Below are 12,838 nucleotides of genomic sequence, written 5' to 3'. Positions count from 1 at the left end.
CCTCCACCCTCCTATGTGCTGGTACCCACATAAATCTGATGCTTATTTTCAATTGTCCCAACCTGAACAAACTCTCATAAATTTCCTACAATATATCTGATCTGCTATCAGAAGAATAAGACTTAAGAGACATCAAAGCTGACAATGAGTCTGAACAAATTATACCATCTCCAATTCTATTCTGTTCTAACCACTGGAAACTAAATGATATTGCCAACATTTCAACTGCAAAAACTGAAAGATCCTTTGACGTCTTAATTCTGACATATTTTCCAATGTAGGGATACAGAAAGAAAAAACAGTTCTCATTGTGTCTGTATATATGGGAATAAATGAAGCATGGACTGTGTCTAACCTGTCTTCTGTTATTTCATCCCAGTTTCCCTTCCCTTTGCTACCCTCCATCTCCCTGTGGAGATACAAATCAACTTGTATGGTTGGAAAGACCCAAAAAGGAGTGGCGTGGTACACAACTGTCCTAACTAGCGTTTTGCCATGAATGTTCGTTTCTCTGGCTAGCTAATTTCCAAGCTACACTTTCGTTTGTCCCACTACCACTTTCCCAACAAGGAGCAATAGCTCTCCTAACCATGTTCTCTAAATCTACACAGCCCTATATTTTCACCCAATAATCAAGCAGCAGTTGTTTAATTCTGAGATTCAATGGTAGATCCCCCATTTCAACTTGTAATGACACGACAGGAGTTGTATTTTCAATGCCTGATTTTGGATGACCTCTATTTTATGTAACAACGTTTTGCAAGTTGTATTGTAAATAATAATTCCATAATCTGTGACTGACCTAATTATTGTAACATATATTAGTTTTAAAGCCTGTGCACTGGCTCCCCACCCAGTGCCTTTCAAGCATCTCATCACATTTATGACTTTCTTACATCTCCCTACAATACTATCAATATTCTATCTCCATTTCAACTTTGTATCAAATATAACTCCCAGATACCTAAAACTATGCACTTGCTCCATTACTTCTACATATAATTTTAAGTTCAAAACAGTTTCACGTTTCTTGGTAAAAACCATGTATTTTGTTTTAGTCACTGAAAAATATGAATCCCCAATCATAGGACCAGTTTTACACCTCAGTAATAGCGTCTTGTATCTTTCTCTCCACATAACGAATATTCCATCCCCTCTTCCACAAGGCTTCATCATCTGCAAACAATGCTTTCCCAAATTCACATCCAATAGAATTAAAGATATCATTAATCAAAATTAAAAACAGCACACTTCCTTGTGGGGTTCCATTATCCACTACGTATCTATTAGAAAAAGACTTTCCTAGTCTAACTTGAACATATCTATCAAATAAAAATCCCTTAATCCAATTAAAATTCTTCCATGAAGTCCTAATTTCATCAATAAACCCTCTTTCCAGACAATATCAAAGGCTTTTTCTATATCAAAAAATACTGCCACCAAATATTCTTTATCTACTTGGGCTTTCCTAATGTCTGCTTCTAGGCAGACTACAGGGTCCATTGTCCCTCGACCTTTCCTAAAACCATTCTGATATTAGGACAACAAATTTTTACTTTCCAGGTAATAAGACAATCTCTCATTTATCATTCTTTCCATTATTTTACCAACATGTGATGTGAGTGCTATGGGCCTGTAATTTTCTGGACTGCTATGATCTTTCCCAGGTTTTAACATAAGAATGACCACAGCCTCTTTCCAATTGGTCGGCAATTTACCTTCACACCAGACTCTATTATACATGTCCAATAATTTCTACTTCATTTTCCTACTTAAATGCTTTAACATTACATAACTTCTACCATCTCAAACTGGTGATATAATTCTAGATTCATGTAGTGTTAAATCCAATTCAAAGTATGTAAACGGAGCCTCCATAGCTTTCTTCCTTGATGCAAGCTTGTCAATAACGTCATCATATGAAATCTGCTCCCCCACTGAATGATTGATACTAACAACAGCAGGTTAGTGAATTGCTCCTGAGACTTTGGTGACCTCAGGTATGACTTGATCAACTGGAGTTTTGAAAAGCTAACAGCAGCAGCAGCAGCAGCAGCAGCAGCAGCAGCATCAGCAGCAGCAGCAGCAGCAGCAGCATGCTACCATCACAGCTTATTTAACATTATGAACTAATATACAACAGTAAAACACAACAAAAACTTTGTGTTACAGCAGAGCAGACAGACACACGAATCATAACTAATGTTACAAGTTAAGGCAGAACAAACATTTAAGAATAAATATCTTAAAAATGACGTTATTTGCAATATTTGGGCCTACTTCAGTTTTGGTCATGATAGACCAAACAAGAGATTTTTCCTCTGCAACGTTGTTGTTGTTGTAGGGCAGGTAGCATTCAAATTTAGAAAACGTGCATCTAGCTATGCGATATTACCTTTTTCTTTGTCTCTTTTCTCCTCTTCTTCTCTTTTCTTTCTAAATTGGGCACCAGCTTTGACCTTTTTTCTCCATATTTCAGATGTTTTTTGCATTTAGCATTAATGTCCTGACATAGGTATCAAGTCTGTCGAGTAAACCAACTGTCATCTAAGTGAAGAATTTTTTTTGCTTTCCCATTTTATATTTGGGCATTATTTCACACAAGAATAACCCAAAAAGCATGATTTTTTTATACCTTTTTTATACCTGCAGGCCCCCCCCCCTCGTCAAACATTTCCAGCAGGAGCGCGTGCAGCTGCACCCAGGGGCGCCAATTCGCTACATGGCGGCGCAATTTTTATTTTTATTTTTTCATCAAGCACTGAGCCGCGGCCCACGACCGTTGCCCCCCTGGAAGAAGATCCAGCCAGGTTTGCGCATGCGTTTTGCGCTCCGTGCTCACCTCTCAGCCTGCACCCTTCACCCCGCGCCCCCTCCCTTCTCCTTCTTCACCCCGCGCCCCCTCCCTTCTCCTTCTCACATACATTTGCGTCTACTTCTCAAAGACAGGAGGGAGGGCAGCTGCGGGGCAGGGGCGCCACCAGGTTTCAGGCTGTTACAATCTCTGTGATATAAGTAAACCAATAGTGGTGCATAAAGTATTTTACAAGAGCTGAGCCGCTGGCGCCGCCCCTCCGTCATTTTTCCGCTCCGGGCGATCGCCCGTATGGCCCGTGCCTAAAACCGCTACTGATTCCACTCACAACACCCTGCAAAGACATTTTAAACAAAAGTGAGATCTAATGCTGACATGTTCCCTGTTCGAACATCTATTCTTGTTCCACTCCCATCATTGAGACACCAAGTGTAATTCATCCATCAAATCCTCAGATATCTCACCATTAGCATCTGTCACCTTCCCCCCCATAATGTGCTATGTACATTAAAATCCCCACAAACAATGACATGTCCATTGTCCAGATCAATAATCTGATCTAACTTTTTGCATGGATTATAGTAATTAATAACATCCAATCTCCCCAGACCAATATAAATTTCAATGCCAATACATTCTTCTTGTGTTCCTTTTTTAATCACCCTGTAATTGAAATTGTTTTTAATAAAGGTGGCACAACCACCACCCCCTCCCTCTGCTCTATCAAACCGGATTCCCGTATATTGGGATATTCTAAAATCTAAATTTGCCCTTAACCACGTCTCTTGAATACATATAATATCTGGTTTTTGATCCAAGTCATCAATACACTTTTTAAATTCCTGTCCATTCGCCAATAAGCTCCTTGCATTCCATTGTAATATAACAACCATTTACTATCCCACACTTCCCACCTCCTGACTAGACTGGGCACTAAGGTTATTCCGAACCTCTTCCCATGTCAACTCATTGATGTCCAAATGGTTCGCCGCTGCTTTCACAATGATTTGTATTCTTTCCGTTTTCGGCTTAGTTTCCATTGTTGCATTTATAACTCCAGCAACAAACGTGACTAGCTTCTTTAAATCTAACCAAACTCTCCCCTCAACATTCCTGTCCTGTAAACTATTTGACACCTCGTGTATGACTCCTGCCTGTCTATCAGAACCTTTACCAACCATTTTGACTGTATCTGCATTTGAAATTCTATGTAGTACTCTTGTTTTTTTAAATATGGACATCTCTTCTCATGACCTGACAGCCTACATACACAGCACTATGACCTCCCCCCACAGTTACAACACTTTGGTTTCAACTTGTGTCCACAGGACTCATAGCTATGATCTTCTCCACACCTGGAACACCTCTGCTTGCCTTTACATACAGCAGCAGTGTGTCCAAATCTCTGGCAGTGGAAACATGTCATTCCATCACAGTTTATGACATCTATCCCAGGGACACTCTGTCCAGCAAGCTCCTTCCCATAAATTCCAGCATTATCTATCCACGCATTGTATGTATGCAGATTGTGGCAGCTGTTGTGGAAGCTGAAAGAGCGGGAAGCTGAAAGAGGTTCCAACGCTCAACCCTGCATGCTTCCACAACCTGAAAGACTGACATCTTCTCATAGGAAACCTGATCAGATGCAGCAGAGCCTTCCTAGACAGTTTACTGCACAGGGCCTCATCCTGCACTACCATTATCCACAAGACATCTGCTCAAAACCTGGATTAAAGTTGCAACAAAACAAACCGGACAAAGAAACCAAAACTCTTCAGAGAAAACATGGAACTGCTCCTGTAACACAAAGACGGTTGGAAAATCTGGACCGGATCCCCTTCACAAAGGACTGGATACATGAAACAACGTCCCAGGAACCCAAAACCGATTTCTAAGGAGTTCTGGACTAAACAGGTAAAAAAAAGGTACTCAGAAGAACAAGACTGTGTGGCCTTGCTTTCTAAAGACATAACAGCAAAACCCTCCTAAAGTAACAGATACGATAAAAGAATTTAAACAAACTTTAAGCTTTTGTGTGTGTGAAGAGCAGAGGGTGTGGATAACATCATTTGTAACAGTGGATTTTTTTTTTTTTTTTTTGTATCTTATATGTCAGGAGAGAGACCTGACTGGCACCTCAGGGCAAGTCATCCACAAACTGTCACATGATGATGGTTGACTGAACCAAAGGAACCAAAAGGATCAGAAGAACGAATCATGTTCTTCTTTTAGTCATCAAACTGTTTCATTCACAGATCAATGATTTATCTAGAAAGAAGATGATGAACAAAACATTTTAGAAATGTGCTTCTAGAATGACTGACATTGTGGAAATGAAGACATCCTTTCATTCTGGACCGTCTGCTTTGTCTTCAAACCTTTCAGAAGGTTCTGGATTGGATTTCATTTGGAAAAATATGATCCTTCTTTGCTCTTTAGCTAAAAGATCTTATGAGTGTTAAAAACAAACTGATTTTCTTCTTTCATGTTTTTTTTTTTATTTCTAATCATTTTGAAACCTTTCATTCTTTGTAAATCAATCTGAACACTGATCTGATTTATCATCACAATCACTTCTGGACTTACCTGAACTTTCTGCAGTTCCTCACAGCTGGGATCAGTCTCCGTCTACCCTCATCTGATGTCTTGTACTGGTCCAGGTCCAGTTTATCCAGAACCTCCTCTGACATCTGCAGAGTGTAGGCCAGAGCTGAGCAATGGATCTCTGAGAGTTTCTTCTCTGATTTGTTCTCTTCCTTCAGGAACTCTTGGATCTCCTGATGAACTGAGAGGTCCTTCATCTCCATCAGACAGTGATAGATGTTGATGCTTCTGTCAGGAGAGACTCCTTTAATGTTGATCTCCTTCAGGTTGTTGATGGTTCTCTGGATGGTTTCTGGATTCTTCTCTGTCTGACCCAGCAGGCCTGCTAAGAGTCTCTGGTTGGACTCCACAGAGAGACCATGAAGGAATCGAACCAGCAGGTCCAGGTGTCCAGTTTGACTCTTCAGTGATTTCTCCATGACTCCAATCAGAAACTCATCCAGGGATGGGTTCTCCATGTTGTTCTTCAGGAAGTCCTTAATGACCTCTACCTTCCTGTTGGAGTAACAGTGGAACATGTAGACTGCAGCCAGAAACTCCTGAACGCTCAGATGAACAAAGCTGTAGACCGGTTTCTGGAAGATCTCACACTCTCTTCTGAAGATCTCAGTACAAACTCCAGAGTACACTGAGGCCTCTGTGACATCCAGACCACACTGCTGCAGGTCTTCTTGGTAGAACATGATGTTTCCTTTCTCCAGATGTTCAAATGCCAGCCTCCCCAGCTTCAGAAGAACTTCCCTGTCAGTCTCTGTCAGCTCTTGTGGACTTGTCTGATGTTCCTGCTGGTACTTGTTCTTCTTCCTCTTTGTCTGGACCATCAGGAAGTGGGAGTACATGTCAGTCAGGGTGGTGGGCAGCTCTCCTCTCTGCTCTGTGGTCAGCAGGTTCTCCAGAACCACAGCAGTGATCCAGCAGAAGACTGGAACTTCACACATGATGTAGAGGGACATGGAGCCCTTGATGTGGGAGATGATTCTGCTGGACAGCTCTCCATCTGGGAACCTCCTCCTGAAGTACTCCTCCTTCTGAGCATCATTGAAGCCTCGTACTTCTGTCAGTCTGTCCACACATGAAGGAGGAATCTGATTGGCTGCTGCAGGTCTGGAAGTGATCCAGACCAGAGCTGAGGGCAGCAGACGTCCCTGGATGAGGTTAGTGAGCAGCACGTTGACTGAGGACTTGTGTGTGACATTAGACACCAGCGGACTGTTGTTGAAGTCCAGAGAAAGTCTGCTTTCATCCAGACCATCAAAGATGAACAGAAGTTTGCAGACAGACAGCTGTTCTGCTGGGATCTTCTGGAGTGTTGGATGGAACAGCTGGATCAGAGTGAGAAGACTGTGCTGCTCATCTCTGATCAAGTTCATCTCTCTGAAGGACAGAGGAACCACAGCACTGATGTCTTGGTTCTCCAAGCCCTCGGCCCAGTCCAGAGTGAACTTCTGCACTGAGAAGCTTTTTCCAGCTCCAGCAACTCCGCTGGTCAGAACCACTCTGATGGATCTGTGTTGGTCAGGGAAGACTTTGAAGATGTCTGGGTTCTTGATTGCAGTGTCATGGAGCTGGTTGGTCTTGGTGGTGGTCTCCAGCTGCATCACTTCATGTTGGGTGTGAGCCTCTGGTCTCAGTCCCTCTGTGATGTAGAGCTCAGTGTAGACCCTGTTGAGGAGCGTTTCTCTTCCTGCTTCTTCAGTTCCTTCAGCCACATGTTCACTTCTGCTCCTCAGACTGATCTGATGTTCTCCAAACATCTCCTGCAGACCAACATCTGCTGACAGAGCAGAGAAGAAAGCTCCTTCATGAGTGTTCCACATGTTTCCAGAAGAATCCATCAGCAGATGATCAGGCTCTGACTCACCAGCTCTGGCTCTTTCTGCAGACTGGGGTCCGCTCCTCTTCTTCTCTCTGTGGACACTAAGGAGAAACGTTAGTGAACAACAATCAAAGCAGTCAGTGGGAAGTTCCAGACTAACTCTGATCATGGAGCAGATCCTCTCTGATCTTCAGACTCAGAGATTGTGATCCAGACTGTGCTGAATGTGAGCAAATGTGTTTCCAGGTTAAACCAGAGCAGATCTAGTCCATCTGAAGGTCTAAATGATGCCTTAGCTGTGTTTGGAGCTCATGTCTGGACTGAGCTCAGAGAAAAGTTCAGCTGTTTGCTTCATCCTCACAGACTGAGCTTTGTGTCCTCCAGAGTTGTCCAACTCTTTTCTTTCCTCTCAGACCCAAAGCGCTCACAGCAGATGGTTGACCTTCCTGGATGGATCAGCTGATGTTCTTGATGAGAACATTGTTGTTCCTGCTGAGAGCTGAACTCTGCTTTGTTCACTAGAAACTGCTTCTTACTGTGAGTCTGAAGGTCCTGGTTCAGTTCTGAAGTCTGGAGGAGGACTTCTGGACCGGTCACTCTTCATGGATCCACAGCTGGAGGCTGCAGACTGGACTCTCTGTGTGACCTGTTGACCTCTGCAAACACCAAACCATCAGAGTGTTGGAGGATCTGCTTCTTCATGAACAGCTGATGGACTTTGACATGAACACAGACTGAGCTGTTTAGTCTGGAATAACATGACATGTCTGGATCAACAGTTTCCAGGTTTCAGCATTTTCTGTCAGTCAATCCAGACTTTTTTCTAGAAAAGCTGATTCCAATTCTCCATGTAGAAATGTAGAAATTCTGAGAGCAGAAAGTCAAACTAGAACAATGTGATGTTTGGAAAGCATGAAAATCTGAATCCTAGGAGTCTGCAGTGATTCTTCTCATTAGACTGGAGCTGCTGTCAGTCAGAGTCAGCAGTCAACATGTTTTCTTCTCCAACATCTCTGATGTCTCTCAGAGACTCTCAGAAGACTCAACTGAAAAGATCTCATCACACACATGATGCTCCAAGTGAGTCTGATCAGAGAGATCCAGAACTGAACCAGACCTCAAGTCCTTCATCTGAAAACTGTTGATCATCTGAACTAGAATCCAGCCTCCACAACCTCTGACAAACACTCACTGTTCCAGTCCTGAACTGATGGCTTTGAAGTTAGGATTATTATTCTTTGACTTGTCACTCCTGAAGGATCCACAGCTGGATCCAGATCCAGATCCAGATCCAAATCCAGATCCAGGTCCAGATCCAGGTTGATTCCTGTGAAGAATGAAGGTTGCTGGTGTGAGTCCTGAGCTCTGACATGGAGAAGATCATGGACAGTTGGAGATCTTCATCTCACCTCTGAGCTTTACTCTGGTTGTCATGGTTACCATCTCTGCTTTTTTTAGAGGGAGGGGCTCCCTCCTGTGGCTCCTCCCACTGATCCATGCTGCTGGATTCACTGGATCCACATCAGCTCACACACACCTTCCTCCTTCACCTGCAGAGGAAACCCTCCTCCTCATCATCTGCATCAGGATCAAGTTTCTGCTTTGGAGCTTTATTTCAATCCTCAACAGCTTCATCAAATCTTTGTTTGTTGCAGCAGAAAAGTTTTTCTCCTTTTACTCAGATGAAGATTCAAATGTTCTGATCAGTTCTGTCTGCAGCAGGATCAGGACTCTGATCCCTGCAGGACTCTGTGGATCTGAACCAATTTCTATTTTCTGATGTTTTTCTGGACTAAAACTAAACATCTGGATGAACTCAGAGTTCCCTCAATGACATTTGACCTTTGACCTGTTTTCCTTCATTTCTAGAATCCAGTCGAGCTGCTCTGAAGAAAATCCATGAAATGAGTTGAAATCCAAACAAATTGAAGCAGAATTGAAGCAACATCAGAACAAAAGCAGCAGAAAAGTATCAAAGATGTTCAGATGTTCTTCCTCACATGAGAGCCTCTCATTTCATCTGATGAAGATCAAACATTTCCTCCATTCAGACATCAAGCTGCACTTCCTATTCCGCCCTGCAGAGGTCAGTGTTTGCAGATCCCAAAAGACTACGTCTGTTTGAAGATGATCTCATGATCTGCACCTCCAGAGGTAAAGATCTTTACTTTGTTTGGTTACAAAGAAAGAAAAACCAACCAGATCAAATGTGATGGAAAAGCTGAAGTTCAGATGATTGATCTTCCTTTCAACTCCTCTAAATCATTTCATCTCTTCATGATCCAGAACTCCAAACTAATGCTGGATCAATCTGATCTGATCTCAGCCAGGATCCTTTAGATTCCAACAAAGAGGCTCCCAGCTGAGTCCTAACATTCAAAAACTTCTTCTGAAAGTCTTTGAAATGCAAACATCCACATTCTTTCCATCCCAGATGTTCCATCAACTCACCCCTCTGACACAAATGCAGCTGTTCTTTCTTTGACTTCTTCCTCTGGATTTTTGGAACAGCTTTGTGTCCCTGAAGTCCAACCGGCTCCAGTTTCAAATCGGTTCTGAATGACCCAGGAAGCAGATTCCTGTGGACTTTGGACCTGAAGGACATGGTCTGACCCTGAAGGAGATCATAAAGTGGATTAATCTGTTCTGTTGTCAACAGATGATTGGTTGATGTGTAATCATTAACTGGATTTAAAATTTGATTGTTTGATTTTATGGTTTTCTTCTGTAAAACATCAACAGATTTGGAGTTTTTCTTTTTCTCCAAACATCACATGATAGAAGTCTTGGGAACTGGATCAGGAAAAAAAGACTTTTCAACGCTGTTTCCGTTTACCTTCATTTCTCTTTTCCTTATTTTCTTTTGCTTTGACCCAAAACTCCTAAAACAGGATTCCTGAAAGTCAGATGTTTGAGATTCTCTATCAGGGTTGTGTTTGTGAAAAAGACCTTCAGAATTTAGAATCTGGTTCTGGACTCTTCTGCCTGATGAAGGTCTGACAGAAAAACCCTGCAGGAAGAAACCAGCTGCATGTGCAGCGTCTTTGCTCCAAAGAGCAAAGAAGGTCATCAGCTGGTCCCGCCTACAGCAGACTGAGGAACAGCTTTTTCTCCTTTGCACATGTATGTAATAGATTACATTATAAATACACTCATCAATAAATGCAAATATATAGTATTCCTGTACATTTCTGATCAGTCAACCTGGAAATCTGGACAGATCTCTTTATAGTAGAACTATCTTGTATATTTTATTCATATACAACTCATATTAAGATGCATATTTAGCTTCTATTTATGATATGTTTCTATCCTGCACTTTACTGCTTGTTTCACTTTGGTTAGACACAAATTGCATTTGGTTTCCTTGTAGCTGTTTATGTGTCATGACAATAAAGCTGAATCTGATCTAATCTCTTTTAGAGCAAAGCAGAGCCGGTCAGAGGTCAGCTGCTGCACCTTTCACGCCCACAGGACACCTGAGCAGCAGCTCCGCCCCCCAGCAGAGTCTGTGTGGGAGCTTCACTCTGCACACGCTCACATGAGCAGAACCAATGAGTTATATCACTAGAGGAGACATCACGTGGTTCCTCATGGGAGGAGAGCACCGCCATCTTGGTGAGGTCAAGTCACTGATGCAGTGCATGCATGTGAACACATTTTTTGCATAATACCAGTTCATTGTTTGGGTTTCAACTGCCAAAATCAGATAAATGAGTCCATGAAGGAGGAAGGTATATCATTTCACAGGTAAGTATTATAATTTTTTTCTTTTAATGCTGCAGGGGCTTCATTAATCACACACATGTTGACATGCATGATGCTGCAGGGCTGTTATCAACATGCTGCATGATGTACGGATAATTTGCTGTCGACAAATGTACATTTTATTTTGCTAAACCTGTATACAGCATACTAGGCTATTATATTAATATAGATTTATACATTTCTGACTCAGTGACTGAACTTTTCTTGCAGGTTTCCAATGGATTCAGACTCAGGGAAAAAGTGGATCTTAGCAATAAAAAGAGCTAACCCAGATGGATCACTGTGGTACCAACTAGCAATACAGTCTGGCAATGTTCAAAATATTTGTGGAAACACATTTAGATAAGAGGCCAGACTGTTAGCTTGAAACCCGACACCATAACATCTGTGTTACACAAATTGATCACTCACATGAATCAGTATAAATCTATTGTTTTTATTTGTTGTTGTTGTTTTTTTTAGGATAAATCTATTGTTTACTTTTGTATTTCTTTTGAATATTTATTTTATTATTATTGTTATTATTAATAGTCTTTTTTCATTGTTTATTTACTTATTATCTATGTATTGTTATTATTTATTGTTTGCATTGATTTACTATTGATTTATTATTATTATTACTATTGTTATTATTATTATTATTATTAATAGACTTGTTTTATTATTATTTATTGACTTATTATTTATTTATTGTTATTATTTATTGTTTGTATTGATTCACTATTGATTTATTATTATTTGTATATTATTGACTTATTGTTGGGTTTTTCTAAATAATTTAAATTACATGTCAAAGAGGTCTAGAACTTGTAAATGTTTAGAAATTATTTTTAAAAATTCTTTGTAATAATTTTTTTATTTGTAAGAAGTCCTGCAACAATGCATTTTCATTAAAGTTTGAGCTTTTAAGGCTGACTGTTTCTCTTCTTTAACAACAACAAATGATGTATCTACATATATTATATATATTTTTTGATTTGATTTGAAATGGTTTATTTCAAGCAATTAAGTACAAATAATACACAACAGCAATATAAACATCAGTTATACATTCATACAGTAACTAATCAAACTTAGGATAATTAGACATATTAATAAATATTGCTTGAAAGGGAGTGGAAGGAAGCGAACTTATATAATCCCACCCCGTTATACTGTAACCATTTTATTACATGATTTATCAATATCCGGTTCCCAGTTTTTATCAGACAGAATTAAAAATCATAAGATATCGATAAAGCACATGACAAAGATGAATTACTTAAGTATTACGTCAAAAATAACTATTTTAGAAATCAACATGGCAAATTGTAGAAAATGTATGTTTTAATATCTTATTCTTCATTATGTTACAGCTTTATCCTTAGTGTGAAGTGAACTTATTTTGAACCATCCAGATTTATGGTCGTGTGACATTCCTTTTTGCTTTATGGTTGCAGCATCCTGTGAAGACATAGGGTGTTCTTTGTGCAAAGTTAGGTGTCTTCCATAGCTGCAATAAATATGCCATGGTCTACATCCGTACCATCTGGGTTGAAGATTCTTCCCCTGGGAAAGTGTGAAGATTCGTGTTCTCATGTGGAGGTTGGAGCTGACCTTTGCTCTGGATACCGGTAAAAGGAACCTTGAGTTGTCCAGGAATGATTTACTCTGACCAGATGGGGACTCTCTTGATCATCGGACTGTGTGCGCCGGTGAAATGGGCCCCCGAGAGGCGGAGCGGATCCGAAGCTGGCAATCGTCAGCTATTGGCCAGAGGAAGCAGGCGGGCTATCAGCTGACGAATCAGAGCGACCAGGGGCGGAGGACCAGCGACCATGATCTTTCCGGAAGGC

General features: G+C 40.9%; 1 protein-coding gene and 1 long non-coding RNA gene across 2 annotated transcripts in view; both read right to left on the bottom strand.

Annotated features, from left to right (window-relative positions):
• Positions 1-9,816, bottom strand: part of LOC144986938 (protein NLRC3-like) — a 29,156-nt gene extending 19,340 nt beyond the window's left edge. Inside the window, exons 1-6 of the mRNA XM_078935700.1 lie at positions 9,687-9,816; positions 8,645-8,805; positions 8,428-8,562; positions 7,772-7,891; positions 7,281-7,336; positions 5,402-7,193 (exon numbers count right to left, since the gene is read on the bottom strand). Of these exons, the coding sequence (XP_078791826.1) occupies positions 5,402-7,193; positions 7,281-7,336; positions 7,772-7,891; positions 8,428-8,562; positions 8,645-8,733 (2,192 nt within the window). The 5' untranslated portion in view covers positions 8,734-8,805; positions 9,687-9,816. The remainder of the gene's footprint in view (positions 1-5,401; positions 7,194-7,280; positions 7,337-7,771; positions 7,892-8,427; positions 8,563-8,644; positions 8,806-9,686) is intronic.
• The window catches only part of LOC144988226 (uncharacterized), a 237,683-nt gene that overhangs the window by 77,362 nt on the left and 147,483 nt on the right, over positions 1-12,838 (bottom strand). The window lies entirely within an intron of this gene.

This window comes from Oryzias latipes, chromosome 2, assembly GCF_053564925.1.
Source record: "Oryzias latipes strain Hd-rR chromosome 2, Olatipes_Hd-rR_3.1".
NCBI classification, from domain to species: Eukaryota; Metazoa; Chordata; class Actinopteri; order Beloniformes; family Adrianichthyidae; genus Oryzias; species Oryzias latipes.
Note: the sequence above shows the minus strand (reverse complement) of the source record. Positions and strands in the feature narration are given on the sequence as shown.